Below are 10916 nucleotides of genomic sequence, written 5' to 3' on the forward strand. Positions count from 1 at the left end.
GGAGTGTAAACGCACAGGAAGACAACAGTATGAACATTGTAGCCAAAGTAAACTACACTGACTAATTAAACAGAGGTAGACTTTAAAGGAGAAAACTGATTGAAATCTGACAACTATCAATACAATAAGGTTTCTTCAGGTTTCGTCTTTGTTTCTGACTCTTCAGGAAGAGTCAGAAACAAAGGGAGAAAGGTGAGACTGAAATTTAGATTAAAAGTAGAACAGGGATTGTTTCACAGCTTGGGTGTGGTAACTAAAGAAGCCCTGTTGTGGCTGGTTTTGATTCCAGAGTGAAGGACTAGTGAATGTGAAGACCATCTAAGTAACCTAGTCGCAGAAAATGAAATTAACACATCAGTAATGTCTTGTGGAGCTTATCGACTGACGGCTTTATATATAAATAGCAAACTTTTAATATCGCTTCTGAATTCACTGGCAACAAATACGATTTAGCCACCGGAAGGAAGTGAGTAACCTCCTGAGATTAGCGAGCAAGCAAAGCTCTCTTTACATTGGCTCCGGTGACTTGCCGTAGTGCTTGTCTCCGCCCCTGTGTATAAAAGGCGGCTGCACAACCTCCGTCGCTCTTCTCCCACGTCAACCGGAGCAACAATTGTGTACTTATCTCCCCGGAGCGTGACTGTTGAGGTAATGTGAGCTCGGTTTTTCCGATATTTTAAAAATTTATTTCTAGTAGAACTTCCCCTGCAGTTAAACCGGCTGAATTTTGTAGCCAGCTTTTGTTACTTTTGTGTAGAAGTCATTTTCCCCCCGAAATTGCGCTGCGGCTCGATGTCGGCACAGTCAAACTTTTGGATATCGCTTTAATCGCTGCCGTGCTTTATGAACTGGGGTACGGGACGTGGTCTGGGTGCGGTCCAGACGCGGTATGGTGTTTTTCCAGCCCGCGACGCCGACATGCTGCAGTGGAGCTGATTCACCGCAGCAGCGCAGACAAAGACACCATGTGGCCGAGTGAAGGCCCCGAGCCTGGAGCTGCTGTCCGGGACTCGGTGTTCCAGTCACTCTGTGCTGAGAGGAATTGGTTGTGTGCGCGTAAACGCCCTTTCTAATGGTGAGGAGTTTCCTGAGGAGGCTGAAAGTCGGAGTTGGTTGTGACTGTGCTTAAAAGAGCGCCCGTCTGTCAGGTGCAGCCGGCAAACCTAACGTCAGACAGAGGGAGCAAGTGGTGCTAAAGGTCCGTGAAGGCGTCAGAAAGCTGCAACGGAACTTTCCAAGTCAGACATTTTGATTCGGCACACAACCTCAAAATGTTGTCAGTGGCTCGGTGAAGGATCTAAGGAGCTCTGACGGTAACAGAATCTGTCTGTAGTGAGTTCACAGGAATGGATTTCCTATTAGAGCAGCTCAAGTGACTCACGACAGTTCATCCGACTTACGATCTTACGGGCTACGTAACGCAGCAAAGTCACACATGGTCACCAAACCCCTTTTATTGAATATATCTATTTTGTAAATATCCTTTAAAAAGAAAAAAAATGTTTTCTATCTGTTAAGGACCGGATTGGTTCATCTGTTCTTTCAGTCATTCACAAGTTTTGCTAATGCAGGTGATACATTTGACACATTGTTTTAAAGTTGGATAACTGCAGTAAATGAATGAGTTGGCAGGGCCGGACAGTCAGTAGAATTAAGGAGGCCGTATCAATCTGCTGCAGTTATAATTGCAGCAAAGTGTCTACAAAAGCAGAAAAAATAGGATTTTTATCGTTACCAGTGAAAGTTGCTGAGGTTAGAAATTTAACACTAAGTCTTGCTTATCTACTCTGTCGGTCTTAGTCATTTAACCATTTTTGAGGAAAGATGGTGTCTCTGTAATCAGGTCCAGAGCTCGTCATTGCAGGAGTTATTGCCATGTTAGACTGGAGGTGTTTGGGTTAGCCTGGAAATGCTTGTAATGTATTTATTTTTTTGGTGGGAGTAACACTGGGTAGACCTGCTCATGTGGGGCTATGATCATGGAAATTAAAGATTGGACTTAAGCACTTGGCTTCAAAGCAAGGTAGAAAACCTAGAGATTATCCTGAACATTAGAGTGATTGCAGGTTTTCATTCAATTTGACAAGTCTTGCTTTAACAGTCAGCATTCCTTATTGGGAGCTTAATCCTACTGTGCTCTGATTGAAGGCAAAATTATAAATTTTACACTAATGATGAATCATTTAATCTGAAATATCATTTGTCAGACGAGATAGATGTGGCTGGAAATGACCTATTGGTTCTGACAGTTCAAACCCTGAAAGGATTACTTCTGTTTCGACCAATGGCATATTTTACATCATGTTGGTTGACTTTTTTGATAATTTTCTCATACAGCTGACTGCTTGCTGTTGCAGCTCTAAACTGTAAATTTACACTAGGGCTGATTAATTAATGAATTTGATCAGGATTTGAAGTGTTTAAAAATTTATGCTGTCACCTTGTGTGACAGTTCTGCTTTTGTTGGCATCTCACGTGGTAGTGCCCGTTCACATGTTTACATTTAATACATTGTGAATACTCAATGAAGCTTTACCATAACGTTTTCTGGCAAACATCACAATATAGTTTTAAAAATATTTTCAGTTCTAGTTTACACAAGCACCTGGTTGAAATTGGAAGGTGGACTTTCTTTAACACTAAATCCCATAATTGCTCATGAGACTTGTAACACATGTTTGTAAAATATTTTTCCCTTAGATTTAATTTCATTCAGTGATATGAAACTGTTGATAGTTGTAAGTTCCCCAGGCCTCACTCTCACTCCTAGGCTGAATGGTTAACCTGACAGCAAAGTCTACACTGTAGAAACGGTGAGGATAAAGATGTCACTGTGTGGGCGGGGCAACCAGGCCAAAGCACTGTCATCCTGTTCAGGGATCACACTGTCAAATCCACACTAACCCAGGCAGTGCACTGTCCAAGTGCTTTCTGTGCAATGGGGTCGGTGCCTTCGGCAGCTGGCCCCACCACTGTCTGTGCCAAAAACAAGAAAGAGGCGTGAGTGAATCTTCAGGCTTGTTCTTCCTGCAGCTCGCTTGTGGTTTGACTTCAGTCTCCTTTTCTATTTGCTGCTTTGTTTCAGAATCATGGCTGAGCTCAAGGAGCGTACCTTCATTGCCATCAAGCCTGATGGCGTGCAGAGGGGCATCATTGGAGAGATCATCAAGAGGTTCGAGATGAAAGGCTTCAAACTTGTGGGCATGAAGATGCTCCAGGTAAGTACAGATGACCATTATCTATAACGCGTTCAAATAGGATGACAGAATCTCAGCTGCTTTCATAATGGTGTTTATGACTTTCTGCACACGATGATGTGAGTGTGCCGAATGACACTTAAGACGTCTAGTGAGCTGATTAGGTCTATTCCTGACAGTAGCATAACCGATTAGTGCTGAGAGTCAAGGTCTCCTGATCCTCTAACCTCTCATCTGAGAGTGGAATGCTGCTTAACTTTACTGTGAAGTGTGACTCATTTATTACGCAAGTCATGCAAGAATTTGTTTAATAGATGAAAGCCATCTTGTGGATCTGAATGTAAGAAAAGTTCTGTTGTGGGTTAGTGGAGTGAAGCAGCCATGCTGCTTAAATTTAGATCCTAGTTGTGTCTGTGTGGTTAGTGAGGGAAGAAGTAAAATCAGAAGGGGTATGAAGATGTTCTGAACCAACAATACAGGGTGCTGCACTAGGTCTCAGTAGAGCTGCTTAATTAGTACTTAATTTTCCCCTTTGTATTTACAGTTGCCTCGCTGACATGTTCAAAAGCTGACTGGACACGTCAAGTTAGCAACAGCCAAAATGTCAGTAAATACAATCTGAATTGTCATGTTTAAAAGTGTTTTCCTTGAGTGGCCTGTACAGTGCTGGGTCTCACTGTAGGGTGAGCAGCAGTGGGATATCATCTGGTCTGTCATGCAGAATCACACTGGTAACATTACTCCAGATGTCTGCTTACAGGATTTCTGGCTATTCAACATGTATGGCTGGAGCTTTAACATTACAGTGAGCTCCACTGACCATGTGATGAGGTGCATTGTAAGGTAGTTGCTTGAGCTGTTAATGGAAGCATGTGGGAGCTCTCCTTTTATATGCTTGTTGGTGCATTAGACGGAGGTTATGGAGCACATCCACAATGGGCATTGATGCTGTCAAGGACACAGGTGTGAATATCTACTGTGCAAGGAGTGCTTGGCTAGTGGCCGTGATACAGCTGGATTAAGTGACTTTTCCCCTCTGGACAGACCATCAGGATAGCTACTGATACGGGATATTCATCTCATAATGTCAATTATTTGAAAAGTAAAATGAGTTGACTTCAGTGGTAACATGGTGCCATGGTGTGCAGCATACTGTGATTGAAGGAGTGTAAGTGATAGTGGAAACGGCGAGTTTTGACATGGACAAATAATATCTACTGAGTCACACTTGACCGTTTTTGCCTTTGATGAGCGGACACATGACTGGTGAATTTCTAGCTAGATGTCTGCCATGAAGTATTTCAAGTTCTCAGTTAAGACATCTGTTCATTAACCTCCTGCTGCATCAGTTTACGTACGCATTTGAAATTTTTGCATTATTAAGCCATGTTTCACCTGCAGGACTTCTCATCTATGGTAGTGTTTTTTTCAGCATTTGTGATGCAAGAGCTACTATCAATGTGTCGCTGGTTAAAGACAATTCAGATTCTGTTTTCTTTCCCAACTAATGTAAGACTAAAAAATATGGTCACTCTTGATGAAAGTCAAAACTTAACCTAATTTTTAAACTAATTTTTGTTGGTTTCACAGATGAGCTGAACCAGTAGTAGTTAATCCCTTTCAGCAACCTGTCACTGTAGATAACAAGAAAACCCATCGTTTGAAAAAAGTGAAGGCAGCGGACGGATTCAAAAAGGATTATAAGTTGTCTGCATTTTCTTTTTGATGTATAAAATATAAAAAAATAGTTTTGAGGCCCAAGAAATCAAAAGTACGCATGACTGAAATTGTAACTTTGTAAACATAAACATCTGCAGTGGATAAAGCACACCAGGGAGATGCTGCCATAAAATTCAGTCCTCATTACTGAGTAATCGGCACAAGTCCAGTGCAGACTCCTGTCACTGTAAAGCTACACCAGCTTCAGTACGCACAGATGTACAGTCAAGTGTTGGATTTGATAAAGGCAGTTTACTACCTGTCAGGATGTTGACAGCAAAAATGTTTCTTTGCTGTAACACATGCATATGTTTAACTTCATTACTTGTGATATCAGGGTCCAGCACCAACCTATAGTTCCAAACAGTATGCTGTGGGTTTATGACTGTGATGGTTCACTGTAGGGAATCCACACAGGGAGACTGATGTGGTTTGACTTGATGCAAAGACTACACATTGGGCTATGTAACAGAATATGCAAAAAATGACGTTTGTTTTCCTGCTGCAGGCTTCTGAGGACCTCCTGATGCAGCACTACGTCGACCTGAAGGACAGACCATTCTTTCCTACCCTCATCAACTATATGAGCTCTGGTCCAGTGGTTGCCATGGTAAGAAAATTCAGCACACAACAGACTGTAAAACTGTTGAACAAAAGGGGCTTGTAGCCTTTAGATGCAATAGTCTTAAGCCTGCTCTGCTACATGTTGTAGAAATAAAGCGGCCAATGTGTCAGCTGCTGTAGAGACTGCAATTTTAAGTAGTAGTGGAATGTGTTGCTTCATCTGTCATTCTTTGTGTATTCCAGGTGTGGGAAGGCAAGGGTGTGGTGAAGACAGGCAGGGTGATGCTGGGTGAGACTAACCCTGCCGAGTCCAAGCCCGGAACCATTAGAGGAGACTTCTGCATTGATGTTAGCAAGTAAGTGTTCACATACTGCCATAGAAATGTTCATGGTCCCTGAAGACCAGATACAGCAGTTGGTGACTGTAGTTGTGAAATTAGTTTGCTTGGAGCAGATTCTGAATCTTTTTGCCTGTTTTTTTTTTTTTTTTTTTTCAGGAACATCATCCATGGCAGTGACTCAGTGGACAGTGCCAACAAGGAAATTTCCCTGTGGTTCAAAGATGACGAGCTGGCCAGCTATACAAGCTGTGCCTTCAGCTGGCTTTACTGAGCTACTTTAGGTGCTGCCACAGTTCCCACACACTAGTTGGAGACTAGTGAAACTCTTGCCTCAGATTTCTTGTTTTTGCCCGTAACTTACAGGGGAGAAAAACTGATGTGATGTTCTTGTCCCCCTCACATACCCGCCTGCCCACTACTCATCATATACTGTACTTGGAAGTGGTCTCTTCGGAGGTCTGTTTCATATCCAGATTCATTCCTGAGCTCCATTCCTTTAGAAACATTCCATCCTGTCTTTCAATGTACAGTTAATGACTTGAACCTTGTCTTTGGCTGTCAGTTTTGTTAAAGGTGACCTGCTTTCCAATAAAATACACAATACCAATGGTTGTCTTTCACTGGTGAGATTACAAACATCGGTAATGTACATATGATCCTGTGGTGGCCTGGTGAACTCCAACAAAGATTCATTATGATGCACTCTGTCAGCCATTAGGCAGGTTTAGAGGGAGCCATAATCTGAGATTAAATGCTTTGAGACCCAACTGGCAAACGGGGCCCATGGTCCTGTCAATAAAGTACTCATACATTTATCAAAGATGGCTTTTTAAAATGTTTTTTAAAAAGTATCTTTATGTTCTCATAGGACCACCTCATGGGAAAACCGCACAAACCTAATCATCAGCTGTACTTAATTCACTGACAGTGTGCTCATTTTGTGCCCTGCAGCAATTCACCTCAGTGTTCTGTTTCTGCAAACAGCTGTACATCACCCAGTCACAGAGATCACTGAACTGCAGAGCAAATCCTTCAGGGCTTTTACTTGCAACAGATAATCTTCCAGTGTTATACTGGTATTTTTCATATTAAAGGATCTGAGGGCTGCCATGTTCCCTGTAATTTTTCCTGAGTCTGAGCAAAAACACAAACTCCCTGAGCGTCCCTTGGACCACTGTGAACAACATCAGACATGTGCACTGTGGTCACACCAGCATCACATCCATTCAAGTTACATGGTTCATTAAAAGAATCAAATTACAGCATTTACATTTCTGTTAAAACACTTTGTCAACAGGAGCCAGTTGAAGGCTGCAGTGATTTTAGTGACACTACAATGTATAAGAGTGAAGTTATTGAATATTTGTCTCTCTTTACTGTTGCAGCGGTTTTGCAAATTGCAGACGGACCCTGTTCACTCCATAGACACCAATGTTATTCCTGTAGCTTGAAAGACAGCTACTTTTGATAAAACTGGGCTTGTAGCACATTGTCTGCCTTGCAACAATGGGAAAGAGGCACCGTTTATGTTTTGACAACCTATATCTAACGAGTTATTGATGCTGGAAGTCCGAATCTGTGAATATCTTTCCAACTTTACTGAACTTGGGGCCACTACCACCTAAGGAGTGGTATATTTAATTTTGAAAAAAGCATTTAGCCATACTTAAAGCTTTAAGTGCTTTATTAACACACAACTAAAAATTTTGTATTGTTTTATTATCACAGGTTCTGTCTGAAAAGAGGTGGCATCATTTTAAACAGTGAAATCAAACTAATAAAATGTAATGACCAACCAGTGAGCAATACTGGATTCTGCAAAAACATAAACAACTTTTTTAAAAATCTAAATCTTATCTTAACACAGTTAATGTATTAACTTATTTTTGTGTGTATGCATGTATTTATTGATTTATTTAGTACTGTTAACATATCAGAGTTCTGAGTGAATTTTTCTTAAGATAGGCAAAGGCCATTTATTGATTACATATATGCTGTTAAATGTTTATTAAAAACTAAAAAGCATTTAAAAAAAAAAAACAACTTAGGCATTTATTGAGTCACTAAAATAGTGTAGAGTACAGACCACATCAGCATGATTATAAGCATCCTCTGGTAAATTAACAACCAGATACTGATGTCTCTCACCATATGGACTTCAGGAGATGACTGGGGGATGATAAACTGTGACCTACTGGTTGGGTTCTCTCTGTTCTCATGTTTCTTACATGTTTGTCCCCTGACAGCCGGGTCCTAATGTTTTTTGAGCAACACACCATACTATGACGTTTTTACAAGGATGGTTCTACTATGAAACCAGTTTGACACGTTCAGGTGTTCTTTGTGTGAAAACTCAGAGATTTCAGGTATCAGAAGGTGGTTTTCAACTTTCTTTGTTAACTTTCTGCTTCAACTTTAAACTAAATTTCCTTCACTAACCCAGCCCTCTGGACTTCCAGTAAGCTGTGTTCCTATTGGCTGTCCAGGTGGCTGCTTGGTGTTATTAGGAACACCTGAGCAGCTCAGTGTCTTCCTGCTTTATTTAGCTGCAGACAAACATTTCCTCTGCTTCTGTTCACCACTGAACTGGGTTTGGCTCCATTGCTTTAGGTTGTTCTTTAGGCGTTGGCTTGCAGCTTCCAGCAGTAAAATCATCTTTATTGTGTTTCTTGGTGTGTTTTAGGGCTTTGTACTGGATAGTTGTCTTGGTAAATTAGGTTCTTTAGCCACAGTGAGCACATGGTGCTAATGTGTGCAGTGATTAGTGGATTTGGTGCAGCTGAGTTGTGTCTTTATCTTGGCTGTAGTGAGTCTTCAGAGGTTTTTGGTCAGACACATTCTGTATTCTTGTTTGTGAACCAACGTTGGTTGTCCAGAAGGTAAGAGTTCCTGACCTGATTCTCTGTTCTCAGAGGTTCTCTGGTAGGCTGCAGGAGACTTTAGCGTTTGGGTTGTGCTAGTTTGGTTTTTGTATGGTTTCATTTGGACGACTATCTTGAGGCCCCTCCATGTGGTTTAGTGAGGTTTTCTGGAACAGTTCTATAAAGCAACCTGCAGCAGAAGAGACTTTGAGAGTTTTTAGGAAGTTCTGGAGAGCAGACTTTAGAGCAGCAGAAACACTTGTCAGCAGTTTGAGCAGGAGAAGGTGAGCTTCAGAGTAGAAATGAGATGGAAACCTTCTTGACCCGTGTGGTGAGGTCCTGTACCAAGAGTTTGAGCAGGTTGTGAAGAGTCTGTAGTTCTTTGGTCTGAAAGCACAAGAAGAGTCGACTCATTAAAGGAGAAAACAGGAGATATTGTTGGTTCTTCTGTCGCTCTGCAGTTTCCTTAGACTGAATATCAAGTTTATATTTTAAATGATTTCCCATGTGAGCCCAAGAAGACTTCAATAAACTCCCTCCATCCCCTGGACACAACATATTTTATTACTATGTTAAATTTTTTTTTTTTTTTTTAATGTTTTTGAGTTTTAATCATAGTTTTAGCATAGTTTTTTTCTCTTTGCTTGTTTAGTTTTGTCATCTGTGTAAAAGGTGCTAAACAAATAAAGTTGAATTGATAAACTGAATAACTGACTAACTCATGATTGTGACAACAGAAATATTTTCATTGTGATTTAAGGGTTTATTTCATTTTTAAGGTTGGAGTTAAAATCTTGACAGAAAAAGAAGATTAAAGAAATAAACTACATAACAAAAAGCAATTAAATCAAAGGAAAAAAATTGAATACAAAAACAACTTTTAAAAAGTTTTATTATTAAAAAGATTTAAGAAATTTAAGATGTAATTTTCTAATTAAAGATAAAATTTTTTAGTTAAATGTTTTGTCTTTTTAAAGGTTTAATAATCTAATTAAATGTTTTGCTTTTTTAAAAAATGTTTAATATTCTTGTTTAATTGTATTTTTTAAATGTTTATGGAAAACATTTTATCTGTAATTTTTAATATTTGTATTTTAAAAATTTTGTTTAATTTCATAATGACATGTATTGTATCTTGTTGAATTATCTAATTCAATATTTTGTCTGTTTAATAGAGTTAAACATTAAATACAATTAAATTAAACATTTTAAAAAATGCAAAACATTTAATTAGATTATTAAACCTTTAAAAAGACAAAACATTTAATTAAAAAATGTTATCTTTAATTAGAAAATTACATCTTAAAGACAATAAAACTTCAAATAGGAATTAAACAGAAAATACAATGAAGCATTTAAAAAGAAAAACATTAAAAGGTGGTAAAACATTTAAAAAGAAAAACCTTCAAGATTTAATCGAAACATTAAATATTGGGAAAGGAAAAAAAACTCAAACAACCCAATAAAACATTTGAAAAAACAATTAAACATTAAAAAGACAACACATTTGGAAATCAAATCTTAAAGGGTCTTAAAGTGTTTTCTAGTCTGAAACGAAAACATCAAGTTGTTTCTTCAAACATTTCCTCTTTCTATGTTCTTAGTTTGATCGTGGACAGCTTTACTAAGAACTCATTTCAGAAAACTGCTTTCCAGATAAAGTCTACTAGTAGACTTTATCAAACTAATGTTACCTTCTGATCTCCACAAACTTTACTGTTCAGTGAAGAGAATCAAAGTTTGTTGAGGATTTCTAAAAAACCCAAAGGTGAAGGTCTGAGAAAAACTCAGATGGATGGTCTAAATGTGAAATCAAGACTCATGGTCACAAGTTTTAAGGCTTCTGTTAACCAGAAAGTTCAAACTAACAGAAAAGTACTGAGAAACTTTTAAGATTTCAGTCCTCAGACTGTGGAAAGGTTCAAACTAACAGAGAACTACTCAGGAACTTAGAGGATATCAGTCCTTGGGCTGTCTGAAAGTTAAATCTAACAGAGAACTACTGTGGGACTTAGAAAATTTCAGCCCTCAGACTGTCTGAAGGTTCAAACTAACAGAGAAGTACTCAGGAACTTAGAAGATATCAGTCCTTGGACTGTCTGAAGGTTCAAACTAACAGAGAACTACTGTGGGACTTAGAAAATTTCAGCCCTCAGACTGTCTGAAGGTTCAAACTAACAGAGAAGTACTCAGGAACTTAGAAGATATCAGTCCTTGGACTGTCTGAAGGTTCA

General features: G+C 39.3%; 1 protein-coding gene across 1 annotated transcript; it reads left to right on the forward strand.

Moving 5' to 3' along the window:
- Positions 1–488: 488 nt before the first annotated feature.
- LOC111581431 (nucleoside diphosphate kinase A2-like) lies at positions 489–6428 on the forward strand. Its single transcript, XM_023289600.3, has 5 exons — positions 489–648; positions 3086–3218; positions 5425–5526; positions 5724–5836; positions 5978–6428. The coding sequence occupies exons 2-5, from the start codon at positions 3090–3092 to the stop codon at positions 6090–6092; spliced, it is 459 nt and encodes a 152-aa protein (XP_023145368.1). The 5' UTR covers positions 489–648; positions 3086–3089; the 3' UTR covers positions 6093–6428.
- The last annotated feature ends 4488 nt before the right edge of the window (positions 6429–10916 follow it).

The sequence above is a fragment of the Amphiprion ocellaris genome, chromosome 18 (assembly GCF_022539595.1).
Source record: "Amphiprion ocellaris isolate individual 3 ecotype Okinawa chromosome 18, ASM2253959v1, whole genome shotgun sequence".
In the NCBI taxonomy this organism is placed as follows: domain Eukaryota; kingdom Metazoa; phylum Chordata; class Actinopteri; family Pomacentridae; genus Amphiprion; species Amphiprion ocellaris.